This window comes from Neurospora tetraspora, assembly GCF_033439725.1.
Source record: "Neurospora tetraspora strain CBS 560.94 chromosome Unknown B0H65scaffold_1, whole genome shotgun sequence".
Taxonomy (NCBI): domain Eukaryota; kingdom Fungi; phylum Ascomycota; class Sordariomycetes; order Sordariales; family Sordariaceae; genus Neurospora; species Neurospora tetraspora.
Window position 1 is genome coordinate 2541628 of NW_026944383.1, and position 13916 is coordinate 2555543.

Genomic DNA, 13916 nt, shown 5'->3' on the forward strand with positions numbered 1-13916 from the left:
TTCATATGAAAACCAACGCAACCCTCGCAACGTAGGGGCCGTAATTCATGCGGTAGAATCAACTGGGAAGAATTGATATACAATGAATGCAATTAGAATGGGACAGAAGTTTGCTTGGTTGGTTCAGTCGGGAATCCGAGAGTAAAGACGCAATTTATATCTCGAGGCCCTTCTAACTCGCCTGAAGGGATATACGTACGGAGAAAAGTGTTCACCAAAGCCAACCACACCTTCCAAAGCCAACCACACCTTCCAAAAGCCAACCACACCTCCCAAAAGCCAACCACACCTCCCAGTTAGAAGTACTAAGTATATGGAGTAGGTGTCAGCGATAAATGGCAGGAGTAAGTACCTTGTGTAGTGTATGCCTCGCCCACTCAGCTGGGCTTGGCGTAAGTGGAACGGTGCACTCGATGGCGAAGGCAATGAAAACGGTTCTAGAAACGGCGGCGGCGTTTTTGGCTCAGTCATCCAAACCCCTGTTAAAAACTACAAAAAATTATTCCCATAGATAATCTTCCGATTGGTAGCTTATCTATGGGAGAGCGGACGGGATCCCGAGTTTTCTACCATCTATGGTCGTATGTGCTTGTTTGTATTGTAGTTTGGTCTTATGTAGGAAGGCTTAACTCCGTTTTGGCGAGTTGGTTGTTCGTGATGCTGGGGCAAGGGAGGCAAAAATCATCCAACTTTCCGGGGGACAGGATTCCCGGATGGGTATCAGGGAGGATAGGCGCTTGGGGTTGGAGGTGGTATCCAGGATAACATTGGAAAGAAATGTGCTCTCGGTTTTCTTTTGGGTTTTGGTCCTTTGATTTGGAAAATGAAGACATGATTTCACTTAGAGGGTGTCACGAGTTTCATTGTTACTATTCGCTGCGCAACGACTCGTTGTCCATCTACCCATCGCCAACGCTATTGCGCTATCTGATGGCTACCAAAAAGTGAGGAGCCTGTTCTCGTATTTGCCTGCTTAGTAAATATAAACCCACAAACAGCAAAGAAACTCTTTGAGCAGAAAAACCAAACCAATCTGTGCTTTCTTTTCATCAGAAGCGATTCATGAGCAAGCCCACCACCACCACCGCCAACAAGCAGAAACGAACGAGAAGGAATATGAAATGCTAATATGATATGATATTTTGTCTTTCCCAACTTTGACTAATTCGCTATTGTTTCTGCTGCATTTATTCTTTGTACGTACGTAAGAAGGTAAGCTAGTTTATCTCCAACTCTAGTAGAAACGGAGAAGCAAACGACGACGGCCCAAGAAGAAAGAAAAATGCAGTTTGATGTGACGACAACAGGATGAACAATGTGATAAAAAGCAACTCCGCGCTCGCGCTCATTTTGCTACTGCCTAGCCACCCTTCCTTTTTTGTTATATACGGTGTTGTAGTGGCAGTTGGTTTGTATCCCCTTCTTTCCCTCCTTTAATAAGCATTTGCGCTTTTTCTTACAACTCAAACCCAGCTCCGCTCAATCATGTCAACTTCTTAGAATGATTAATCATTCGATGGCGAAGTGGGGGAACTTGAGGTTTCTGTTAGCAAAGCTGTTTTACCCCAAGCAAACGGACTGAACCACAACTTACTATTGATCCCCGTTGCCCCCCGAGTTATTACGTCCCGGCGTCCGCGGCGAGTACTGCGGCGACGTCGGCGAATAACCCGTTGGGCTAGTAGGGGACAGCTGCTGACCAGGCGACCGCTGGAACGACGGGCTCGTGGGCGAGTAAGCGTCCGGCGAGGTTGGCGACCAGGTAGGCGACGCCGGAGAGTAGCTTGGCGAGGTAGCCTGGAAAGCAGGCGAGGCCGGGCTGTAGCTCGGACTCGTGGGGGAGTATGAGGGCGACGTCGGGGAGAATTGTTGGGCGGGGGAGGTGGGCGAGTACCTGGCGGCAGCTGGCGATGCCGGCGAGTAACTCGGGGAGGTGGGGCTGTAGCTCGGGCTGGTCGGGCTTCCAGGGCGCAGCATCGGCGAAGTTGGCGAGAACGACGGCGACGAGGGGCTGAATTGTGGGCTGGAAGCGAACCGACCAGAAGAGTCGAGGAGAGGCGAGCTGGGCGAGTAGCCAGCCGCGGGCGACGATGGCGAGTACCCGCCATAGCTGAATGGCGACGTGGGTGTGAAGGGGCTGGTGGCACGAGGGCTGGTAGCCGAAGAGTAGGAGGTACCAGAACCGTATCCGCCAACGCCACCGTAGTCGGTGCCGAAGCCGTTGTTCGTCGGGCTGTCCGACCCAGCGCCCTGGATAGGAGAGAAGTTGCCCATAGTGGGGGAATAGCTTCCAAGGAACCCACTGTCAGCCATCGGGGAGCCCGTGTCGTAAGGCGTAGCCGCGCCATCCAGCTGACTGCCCTTCACGGTCATGCCCGGCATGAGACCCATGCGAGAGTTGTCAGAGATGACAGTCTCCAACATCTTGGGATCAAGGAGAACGTCAAAGGCGCCGGTGCCCATGGGAGCCATCTGGCCCAACATGACGTTCTCAGAGATACCACGGCAGTCATCGAGCTCACCGACGGCGGCAGCTTCCAGGAGAATTTCGACAGTCTCCTCGAAAGAGCAACGCATGAGCGCACCAGTGTCGGCACGGTTGATACCGTGACGTGTGACGGCGGCGATACTACCCCTGTATGTCATCACATCGCAAAGAAGCGCCAAGTGACGATGGTTGACGTACGAACCGTCGAAAGCCAACACAGCCGTCAACTCGTGCATCAGGGCAGCGCGAGCTCCCTCGATACCGAAGACATCGACAACCTGCCACAAGTCGTTGGTGGTGGTGCGCTTGGTATCAACACCCTCGACAGTCAAGACCTCACGAAGAGAGGTACCTTGTGTATCAAGGTACCACTCCTGGCAGTCGTCATCCACCTTGGAGTGCTTCATTGAGCCATCCTTGGCCTCGATCAGCTTAACACCCTTGTTCAAGAAGGCACGCTCAATGCCCTCGACACCACGGAGTGTGCAGCCGTCAAGGAGATGCTTCTCAAGACGCTTGAGCATGACATCATCCTCAATGATCTTGTTACCATCTTCATCCTTGTCATCATCCGCCTTAATAACACGGATACGGATGACCATCTCTTCAGCGTTGTTGTCGGAGAAGACAACCGCAACATCCTTCTTGTAAACCTCCTTGATGCGGTGAGCAACATCCTCAACGCGGAGACCCTTATCAAGCATCTTCTGGCGATCGAGAGTGATTCTCAGAAGCCAACGAGACTGGTTCTCAATCGGATCTGGCTCGTCGCCGCTCTGATCGGGAATAAGGAAGTAAGATTCGACCAAATCGTAATCCTCGGGAATGTTAGTCGATGTGATATCGGGATCGTAGTAGATTTCAGTGACAGCCGTGACGGAGCGAAGACTCGTGTGCTCGACAGCACTGCGCATCTTCTTGGCCTCCTCCTGGGTCGCGGCCTTGGAGTCAAGGTAAACCATCATGGAAGGCGTCTTGATGTTGGACGCAACGTTGAGAATTTCCTTTAGACGCGGCACACCAAGGGTGACGTTCTTGGAGGACACACCGGCGAAATGGAAAGTGTTGAGCGTCATCTGGGTGGCGGGTTCACCGATAGACTGAGCAGCCAACACACCAACCATTTCACCAGGAGAAACCATTGACCTCGACCAACGGTTCTCCAGCTCGCCGAGAATGTGGTTGAAAGCCAGCTTGTTGATCCTATCCTGGACAGCAAGACGCTTGAACGCCAAGCGAGACCGAAGCTGGGCCTTGAAGAGGATCGTGGCATTGTAGTCCGCCTCCCTCGAAATAGGATCGTTGCCTCTGACGACAATCATGCGATCAAGCAGGGCCTTGACTGCAGGAACGACGTCCTTAGGGGCAAGGTCACTGCGAGCAGTCTCGTCCACCTTGAACAGCTTCTTGGCAGTGTCAATGATACGGATGATGTTGAGCGGAAGCTGCATCTTGGTGTCATTGTTGCCTTTCCTGCGCTGAATCTCGCGAAGCATATGGCGATCGACCGAAAGCTGTTCATACTCCTGGTCGAGAAGCTCCTGGACAGTAGGGTCGCTGGCAATCTCCTTTCCGTATTCCAACGCCTCGAGCTCACTCGAGGAAACCTCCTCGTCCATGACATCAAGACGAAACCGCTTTTCGAAAGCCTTGTTGGAGATCGTGAAGTGGTCAACAGACTGATTCTCAATGGCAATACCGTCGAGACCGTCTTCACCGTAGACGAACTGGATGATATCACCCAGCGAGTTGCGAACAGTACCATCGTACTGCGCGGCCGAATCTTCAAGGGCCTTGACCAAACGACGCTGAATGTAACCAGTTTCGGCAGTCTTGACAGCGGTATCGATCAAACCTTCTCTACCAGCCATGGCGTGGAAGAAGAACTCTGAAGGAGTGAGACCACGGAGGTACGAGTTCTCGACGAAACCACGGGCTTCGGGCGAGTAATCATCCTTTGTGAAATGTGGCAGTGTGCGGTACTTGAAGCCGAAAGGAATACGCTTGCCTTCGACGATCTGCTGACCGACCAAGGCAGTCATCTGAGAGATGTTGATGGAGGAACCCTTGGAACCAGACAGAGCCATGGTTACGGCGTTGTTGATATCCTTCAAACTGCTCTCAGTGGTAGTACCGGCCTTATCACGGGCCGTGTTGAGAGCCTTGGAGACCTTGTTTTCGAAGGTCTCACGGATATTCATACCGGGCAATGGCTCAAGCTCATTGTTGGTGGCCATGTCTGTGAGCTGCTTGACCTCTGTCTTGGCATCGTCAATGTGAGTCTGGACCTTGGCGATGGTCGCAGCATCAGGAATGGTGTCACCGATACCAATGCTGTGGCCGTTGTGAAGAAGCCAGTAGTTGACAACTCTCTGGCAGCCGTTGAGGAAATCCATAGCACCGCTAGGACCCAGCTCGTTGTAGCAGAGATGGATGATACCGCCACTAGCGGCACCCACAATCTTCTTCGTCATCAGGCCGAAAATCACCTCACCTTGTTGGATCAAAATACCCTTGTCCTTAAGAGGACACTCGCCATCCTCCTCGTCGAGGTTCTTGAGGTTTATGATCTTGGGAATAACCATGCTAATGATCTGCTTACCAGTCCAGCGAGGACGAGGCTTGAGGATGGCAGGGACAGGAATGATGCCGTCCCACTCGGGGACCCAGAGCATGATGTTCATGACCTCCTCCTTCGTAAGGAAGACGTCACGTCGACAAAGCTTGTAAGCACCAGCCAAAGTATCCTGCACGATACCCATGAGCGGGCCGTTACGCTGCGGCGAGACGATGTTGAGAGGAACCATGCAGAGCTCCTTGACTTCAGCACGAGTTTCTTCGGTTTGAGGAACGTGAAGGTTCATTTCATCACCGTCGAAATCGGCGTTGTAAGGAGATGTGACGGAAAGGTTAAGTCTGAAGGTCGAGTAGGGCATGACCTTGACACGATGACCCATCATGGATTCCTTGTGCAAAGAGGGCTGACGGTTGAAGATGATGTAATCACCATCGATAAGATGGCGCTCAACCTTCCAGCCGTATTCCAGCTGTAGCGGGCCTGTCCGCCTTTGATGGCGCAGATCAACACGGCTACCGTCTGAGCGGATAACGTACTTGGCACCCGGATGCTCGTTAGGGCCGTTCCGGACGTACTGGGTGAGCTTGCCAATGTTGTAAGGTGTCACAGTCTCAGGATATGTGAGTGTGCGCGCAATACTACGGGGCACACCGACTTCATCCAGCGAGATGTTGGCATCACCTGTGATGACTGTACGGGCAGAGAAGTCGACACGCTTGCCCATCAAGTTACCACGCAGACGACCTTCCTTGCCCTTGAGACGGGCACGGATGGCCTTGACGGGACGACCACTCTTTTGCAGGGCTTGTGGTTGACCAGCAATATCGTTGTCCATGTAGGTGGCAACGTGGTACTGGAGGAGGTTCTCGAAATCATTGATAATGTGAGCCGGAGAACCCTCCTGGATGGCCTGGCGAACGTTGCCGTTTGCTCGAATGATATCGCCGAGCTTGTAGGTCAAATCATCTTCGTTCCGGAGACCGGTGCCGGTACCGTCCATAGAAATACTGGGGCGGACTGGAGGGGGCGGAACAGGCAGAACAGTGATAATCATCCACTCAGGGCGAGCTTGAGAGATGTTGACACCGATGTCGATCATGTCAGACTCGGACATGTTGTGCAAAATGTTGAGTGCCATCTCGGGGGTGATGATCTTCTTCTCCTTGCTCTTGACGCCCTCCTCGTCCTTGGTATCGAACTGGGCATAGAGGGTGAGGGCCTGCTGGCGGACGGTGGGGTGATCGTTGCCGCAGCCGCCGTGGCCAGGTAGCTCGCCCTTGGCGTCGGCGAGAGGGTTGAATTCGTCATCATCGCTCTTCTTGATAACCTCGTTGTCACATCTCCTCTTCTTCTTGCACACAGCCCATACTCGGTTGAAGCGGACCTTGGGATCGCGGATCTTCATGGCGGCCGCGAACTCTTTGTCATTCTACAGAAGGAGGTTAGCGTCCAAAACTACCCTGAAGGATAGGATAGGTTGCACGAACTCTGTCAGCAAGAACCTTGCTGCAGTTGTGGCAGACAATCTCCAATATCTTCTTAACACGCTTGATGAAGCCTGGATGGTAGACGGGTCGGGCCAGCTCGATGTGACCGAAATGGCCGGGGCACTCGGACATGTTTTCGCCACACGTCTTGCACTTGAACTGACGATCTACAGAGCCCAGGAGAGGATCGTTGAGACCGCCGTCGCGGGGTTTCGTCCTGGTCTCGTCCATGGTCTCTGGGTAGACGATGTGGGCCACACTCATGCTCTTGATCTCCTCGGGCGACAGCAGACCGAACTGGATTTCCTTGATAGTCCGCAGGGGCGCACTCGAGTGCGCAAAGTATAGGTTCGCCATCTTGGAGGACCTTTCGATGCTCTACAGTCCTGAAAAAAATCGGTTCTCGTTGTCCAAAAGGTGGAGGGTTTGTCAATCGGAGGCTGAAATGACGGTGAGACGCGAGGGCCGTCAATCAAGTTGTCGTAGCCGTCTCTCCCGCGCGCGCGCAAAACCGGGGGCGAAGGCGAATAAGACGGATAAAAAAAGAAAATTAGTATTCTTTAAAAGAAGGAAAGCGCGAGACCTCGATGCACACAGTCGGCTCGAGATGGCGTGGTGGTGTTTGTTGATGGAATCGAAAGTCCCTTGTCCTCCACTGCGTTGTCCAGGCCAACGGCCCCCGAAAGGAGCTAACTAGTCCGCCGTGCACGCTGTCGGCCCCGCCAGTGTCGCGCGTGTAGTCGGAAAAGAAAAGGAATCGTTTGATTACGCGAATGATCGCGGTCGGCACGGTCGATTAAAAGTCGTCGGAATCGTGGTGGTGGACGACCAGCAGAATCCGGCGATGTGGACGCGCTTTGCGAAGATCGGGAATTTTGGAAGGGGTGTGGTGTTGTTTGAGGTATGGAGCAGGAAGGAAGGCGGCAGACCTCCACGGTGGTTGAAAAGTTCTACCGCCCTCGTCCGCCCAGCCAGAGACCGACGCGGGACAAGAGGCGAGCAGCCACTAGGCCCAATGCGGTAAGGGGCCCACTTGTGGCACTGGGTGACAAAGCACCAAGAGGCTCTGAGCAGCGGCCGGGCAGGGTGAAGGGTACTGAGTGGTACTTGACGGTACCTTCACTCCAACACTAAGGTCAGCCTGAGGATTTAGTGAATGGCTGGTGATTGCAGATAGAACAAGGTACCTTAATGGTACCGCCTTACCATCCATTCCAGGCCTCCCCTGTGACTCAAGGGGGCGGGGGCCATTGCCTGAAGTCTGGAAACCTGAACTGGAAACTGGAAACGTTGCTCGCTCGGACACGACCGCAACCGACATCATTGATGCATTCCAGGTTGCCCTCTCAGCCTCACCCGCTCCAACTTTGTTCAACTGCTTCTTCCATTGTCCTACAAGATGAACGCGCCGCCTTTGGTACCTGGCATTTTGATCCGATCTCTTGTTCTCCAAGGACCAAGATAGAAACCCAACCGCCCACGCGGCTGTTGCTGTCACGGTTACCCCAACAATTCTCACAGGCTACCTACGCTACGGTTACAATCAACAGCCGGCCGGCAATATCAGCGACTCCGACTCTGACAGACGAGGAGATCCAACCCAATCCCCACCATGCTGTGACCACATTCGGTTAAATGCTATGGATGCCATCGTTGCTCTCGTCGCCGAACTTGGAACTGCCATGCCGACTTGATCTCCAATTGCGTCATTCGGATGAAAATGAAATCGAGAACATCACACAAAGAAGATCCAATGTGAAGCGTGAATGTTTTGGTGCGCCGCACACACACATGGAAGTCTATTGTTATGATATCTCCGAAATCTGCACGTTTCAGAACCGCTGGTTGCGCTGCATGCTACCAAAGTCGGTCTAAAACTTTAAACTAGCTCCCTAGCAAATTACTAAAAATTCATGGGTATCTTATCTTCCTTTGTTTCATTGTCTCGTCTTCCATGCCCTCTCCTCACCTCTTCCTCGTCCGAGTCCTCTGCGTGACTGTCTTCTTGGCAGGCGGTTTCCCCTCGCCTACGGGTGCACCGTCGTCTTGATCGTCAGGGCTCTTACGCCTGAGCGTCCCCAATCCCACGTTCACGAACTCTTCTTCGCTGTCCGACTCCCCGAGGTTGAAAAGCACCGGCATCCTGAATGGTGCCACGTCGCCGCCAGCGCCCCCGCCCTCTGCATTCCCCAACACGTCGACGTCTTCGTCTTCGGCGTCTAGCCGTCGTTTCTGGATTTCTTCGTGCGGGTGAATATCGAATTCGTCCTCCTTCTCGATGTACTCGACGTTTTCCTCGACTTCGACGAAATCCGGCGCCAGCGCCGACCACCGCTGCGGACTTGTGACCGACCAGATGTTTATCCTTCCTGTTTCGAGACCGCACGCTGCTAGCAAGGGCTTGTGGGGATGCCATTCTATAACACCCTGTTCCTCCTTCGGCCCCTCCAGCATGCGCACCAAACTGCCATGGCCGCGCTCCCAGATGTATAGCTCGTGGTTATTAAACGTTGACGCTGCAACGTACTCTCCGGTCGAACTGAACGCGGCGTGGTTCCAAGATAAGCGGTTGACCAAGTCCTGAAACTTGTGCTCGAGCGGAATTTGGATCGTGTCGGGATCCAGGTCTGCCGATGTCAGATCTGGCACTTTGAATGTCCTGATTGTCCTGTCCTGAGCATTCACCAACAGCTCCTTCCCTGATTCTGTAAGTCGCAACGTAGTTATTACACCGCCAGCAATCTTTTCCGAGTAGATGATTTCGTGGGTCGTCGCATCGATGATATTGAGTCGGCCTTTGGTCGTGCCGGCGAGGAGATGCTCGCCTGTCGCGGTGTATACGATCGCTGTCGTCATGTGCCTCGCATCTTCCTTAGCATGCTTCTCCTTTGTCGGGGTGTCGGCACCGTCGTCGGATCGTTTCTCGACCGAAGGGAGGATATGTCGTACTTCGAAGGGATCGGTAACGTCGACGAGCATCGGCTGTTCTTCGAATAACGCGGCGGCAAACTGGTGGCTGTTGCAATTATCGGGTCAGTCCCTGCCACAGCGCAGTAAAACTATCGACCTCACCCGGAGTGACGTACTGATGCATTGGGTGTAACTCGGCCCCATAAACTGGCGCGCGGAATCGCACCTCGCGATACTTGCTCCCATCTTGTAGGTCCCAGAGGATTGCCTTCCAGCCTTGACACGCAGACAGCAGGTACCGTCCACATCGTGACCAACTTAGCGAGGTGATGTTCTTGGAGTGTCCTCGAAGCTTTCGTGCAACCCCCATGGTCTCAAGATCCCAAATTACAACAGTGCCATCTACCCTCCCCGAGGCGAGGAAGTCGCCCGTCCGGTTGAAGCGCACGCACGTAGAGTGACCGGATCGGATTGTGTTGGTGATGTGTTCGGGGTAATCTTGAAGAAGATAGTCTTCGGCGAGTAAAAGATTCATATTCGTTATGCCGAGAGATTTGAGAAACTCTTGTCGATCTTTCTTCCGCAGTCGCTTCTTCCGCAGTCGCGCGTACAGGATTGAGCCACGGTCGCGGGGAGAAAATGTGTGTTGGTGATACTGAGGTTGAGGAGGTGTTGGTGGACGACTTCCAGTCGCGCTTTGTCTTCCGCGAACCTCCATTTTCACGGACTCGGGGCCGCCCCCACCTGGAGCTTCACCTGTCAGTGTGGGGTTCCCGTTCCAGGGGGCATGCACGGCCCAGCCCAGTGTGCGTCAGGGGGACAGTCCCGCCGGCCGGGATTTTAATGGGTGGGCACAACCGTCAAGCGCTAAAATGACCGGCGACAGGGTCAAGAGTGTGGGGTATCGATCTTGTGAAGACTCAGATTCGGTTCATCGTGAGTGTCACGTCTCACTTACACAACCTTTTATAGTCATTGGCAAGTTTCAATACACATTTCTCTTCTGTTCACCTCTGTTCTTGTTCCAGTGTCTTCCCTTCCTCAACAAGGAAACGCCAAAGGCGCTCATTAACTAAAAAGGCTAGAATAGAACGAAACAACATTATATACCCCCAACAATGGCGAACTCCAAGTTTGAGTACGTCAAGCAGTTCGAGCAACCTGACTCGCTTCTTCCAAACACCTGGATAGTAGTAAGGCTCGATGGCCGTGGCTTCACAAAGTATGTACATATCTAGCCTCTTCCAGAAACACATTTCCTCAGTCACTAACAACACACCCCCAAGATTCTCAACCAAATATGCCTTCGAAAAGCCCAACGACAAGCGAGCCCTAGACCTCATGAACGCCGCCGCCCGCTCCGTCATGTCCGAGCTCCCCGACATCACTATCGCCTACGGCGTGTCGGACGAGTACAGCTTCGTCTTCCACAAATCCTGCACTTTGTTCGAGCGACGGGCCAGCAAACTCGTCTCCACCATCGTCTCGACCTTCACAGCCTACTACGTCCACCACTGGCCCGTCTACTTTGCCGACTCTCCTTTGTCTCCACCGTTACCCTCCTTCGACGGCAGGGCGGTCTGCTACCCGTCCGTCCAGAACCTGCGCGACTACATGAGCTGGCGCCAGGTCGACTGCCACATCAACAACCTGTACAACACCACGTTCTGGACCCTCATCAAACAGGGAGGAATGGACGGGACGGCGGCCGAATTGATGCTCAAGGGGACCTTCTCGGCGGACAAGAACGAGATTTTGTTTAAGAAGTTTGGGATCAACTATAATAATGAGCTGGAGATTTTCAAGAAGGGGAGTGTCATTTTTAGGGAGTACGAGCTGGTGGAGCCGGGGACTACGCTGAATCTGAATAGTGTCGTGGAGGAGGCAGAAAAGAGCAGCAGCGGCGCGGTGCCCGAAGTGAAATCGAAGAGTCAGGTGGAAAAGGAGAGGAAGGCGAGGACGAAGGCGGGGATTGTGGTGGAGCATTTGGATATTATTAGGGATGAGTTTTGGGAGAGGAGGCCGTGGTTGTTGAGTGGGAAGCCGGGGAAGGTTCCTAAGGCGCCTTGATGGGGATGGATAGGTAAAGAGCGGTATGAGATATGATCATGAATGATACCTCTGGATATGTCCATTGAGCTTGACGATTTTTTATGTGCTATAGAGGGGCTTTGCTTGGTCGTGATGTGATGGAAGGTCTTGGAACTTATGCTTTGCCACGACAGACCTCTGAGGTGATCCTTTACCGACCTGGACGAGGAGCACACTGTACAAATGGGTAGACGGCGTTAGAATCAAATCGGTATGGAGGGTTCTTCGGTTTCACTTCTGCTCCCTCACTTAGAGACAGGTTCAGGAGACCACTCCGTGCCCCGTATCGTATGTACCGGTTTTCACACCTTTAACTATAGTCCAAAATACCATGGAAACGTTCTCTGCATTTTTCTCTTTCATTCTCACTTGGTCTAGAACGGATATTTTTTGTCTTGGTTGTGGCCTGAAAAGCCCGCCCTAGTTACTCGTTACACGAACGGGCCTTTCGACAACAGGTACATAAATGCCGAAGTAGAAGAGACGACCTTGGGGCGGAAGTCGAGCCGCGCACCCATTTCACACTCCTCACCTCCTGTATATATCTTGCGCGTCTTCAATTTGCCTGAGAGTCGTCGTCCAGTCACTCATCCAAACACTTCCAAGTCTCAAGTACAAATACTCCAAAGTGATGATGGTATTTTCATCATTCCTCACTATCAATTCCGCTCCTCTCGCGAATCGGCCAGATCTGTCCTCTTCCATCAGAGACTAGGATAGAAAACCGGAGACGGAGTGACTCGCACCATACATCATCCTTTCCGATATATCACAGCTCCGGCCGCACACAACTCGTCAAGGGCAGACTGGTGTACCGGAAAGGGTAGTATGGTTTCCTTTCTCTCAACAGGGGTATCTTCATTCTGACAACTTTTCAAACTCTCCATCAACCACCCCATCTTCAACCCTTCTTCTCCTTCTCCTTCTCCGCCCTCCTCCTCCTCTTCTCCTCCTTCTTCGCCCTCCTCTCCTTCTTCCTCGCTTTCCTCTCCTCCTTCGTCTCTCCTTCACTCCTCCTCTTCTTCTTCTCCTCCTTCTTCGCCGCCTTTTTTGCCTTCTTCTTCTCCTCTTTCTTTTTCAGTTTCTCCATCGCCTTCCTCCTCTTCTTTTCCTCCTTCTTCTCCTCCTTCTTTTTACTACTACTATCCCTCTGCTTCTTCTTCACCCCACCTTTAAGTCCAGCCACATACTCCCTATCAGTAGTCGGCGTACTCCTCCCACTTTCTTCTGACCGTTCAACCGTCCCAGCAAGTCCCTCCCCCCTAACAAAACTCGCATAAAGTCCTCCCGCCCCCGTATACTTCCCCCCACCAATATTCGCCGTAACGGCATCCAGCTTCGACTGCGTAGTCGTCTGCACCACTTTTCCATCTTTCGACGTGTCCAGCCCCTTCAGCTTCTCGTCAAAGGCCGCCAGCCACCATTGGTCCGACGTGTAGTGCGTCGATTGGCCGATGCCGCGGCCGTCGGTGTTGCGCGATATACGCAAAGGGTTGGACAGCCCGATGGAGTTGTCGGTCGGGTGCAGGGAGTAGCCTTTGCCCCGCCAGCCTTGGGATTTTAGGAGGCGTTCGCCGTATTTTGTGTTTGCGGAGGACATGTTGGATGTGTTGGATGTGTTGGATGTGGATGTGGAGGGGGACGGAGTGAGTGTCTGATCGCGAGGGAGTAGTAGAGTGTGGGTTGGGAAGGTTGGCGACAGATGGATGGAGGGGTGTCGCGAATTGGTCGTTGCGATCGGGTTCGAGCGAGATCGTTCTTCAGAAAATTGTCGGTTGGTCGGTCGCTCGCGCGGACGAACGCAGAGTTATCGTGATGCCTAAGGCGAGAGGTACAGCTCCAATTGATTATGTACAGGGCGGAGGCTGAAGGAGTGACGTGGAGGGATGGATGTGCCGACGAGGAACTGGGTCTTTCAGTCCTTCTTGCCTGTTGTCCGTTCGCGATCGCCAAATTCTCGAGTTCCTCAAAAGAAAGAAAGTTTGGCTGTGGGGTCGGACTTTTTTGTGCAGGGATGGGGGTGGAGCTTGGATAAGTTTAATGGAGCCATGTGATTGGTAGAGATAAGAAAGATACTTGTGTACTTTGAGAAACTCTGGGCAAGCCGACCATCGAGGTTCTCCTTTTAGGTAAACATATCAAGAATCCCTGAGGGTAGTTTGACGTTCATGAATGCAGTCAATGGTCAGGGAACGGAGAATTGTAAAACAAAACCTCTAATGCATTTGTACCATCTATATACCAATGTTTCTATAGATGACCCTGGACGAGTGAAGTGACTAGGTATCCATCTCCTGGCTTGCTATTCCTTTGTACACAACCAACCCCCATCTCTCTTCACCAAGACGCTTCTTTCCTTATT

General features: G+C 52.8%; 4 protein-coding genes across 4 annotated transcripts; 1 reads left to right on the forward strand and 3 right to left on the reverse strand.

The window, feature by feature from the left end:
* Window positions 1-1226: 1226 nt before the first annotated feature.
* On the reverse strand, window positions 1227-7076 carry B0H65DRAFT_22232 (DNA-directed RNA polymerase II subunit RPB1). Its single transcript, XM_062822067.1, has 3 exons — window positions 6554-7076; window positions 1595-6495; window positions 1227-1533 (listed from the first exon to the last, which is right to left on the reverse strand). The coding sequence occupies exons 1-3, from the start codon at window positions 6908-6910 to the stop codon at window positions 1506-1508; spliced, it is 5286 nt and encodes a 1761-aa protein (XP_062686096.1). The 5' UTR covers window positions 6911-7076; the 3' UTR covers window positions 1227-1505.
* Window positions 7077-8353: 1277 nt separating this feature from the next.
* Window positions 8354-10372, reverse strand: B0H65DRAFT_22301 (WD40-repeat-containing domain protein). Its single transcript, XM_062822079.1, has 2 exons — window positions 9640-10372; window positions 8354-9569 (listed from the first exon to the last, which is right to left on the reverse strand). Exons 1-2 carry the CDS (start codon window positions 10179-10181, stop codon window positions 8519-8521), a joined length of 1593 nt encoding a protein of 530 aa, XP_062686097.1. The 5' UTR covers window positions 10182-10372; the 3' UTR covers window positions 8354-8518.
* A 25-nt stretch (window positions 10373-10397) lies between these two features.
* B0H65DRAFT_449414 (Thg1 C terminal domain-containing protein) lies at window positions 10398-11854 on the forward strand. Its single transcript, XM_062825951.1, has 3 exons — window positions 10398-10441; window positions 10554-10685; window positions 10750-11854. Exons 2-3 carry the CDS (start codon window positions 10582-10584, stop codon window positions 11531-11533), a joined length of 888 nt encoding a protein of 295 aa, XP_062686098.1. The 5' UTR covers window positions 10398-10441; window positions 10554-10581; the 3' UTR covers window positions 11534-11854.
* A 146-nt stretch (window positions 11855-12000) lies between these two features.
* B0H65DRAFT_483767 (uncharacterized protein) lies at window positions 12001-13512 on the reverse strand. The gene has a single exon (XM_062827667.1). It carries the CDS (start codon window positions 13152-13154, stop codon window positions 12456-12458), a length of 699 nt encoding a protein of 232 aa, XP_062686099.1. The 5' UTR covers window positions 13155-13512; the 3' UTR covers window positions 12001-12455.
* Between the last annotated feature and the right edge of the window lie 404 nt (window positions 13513-13916).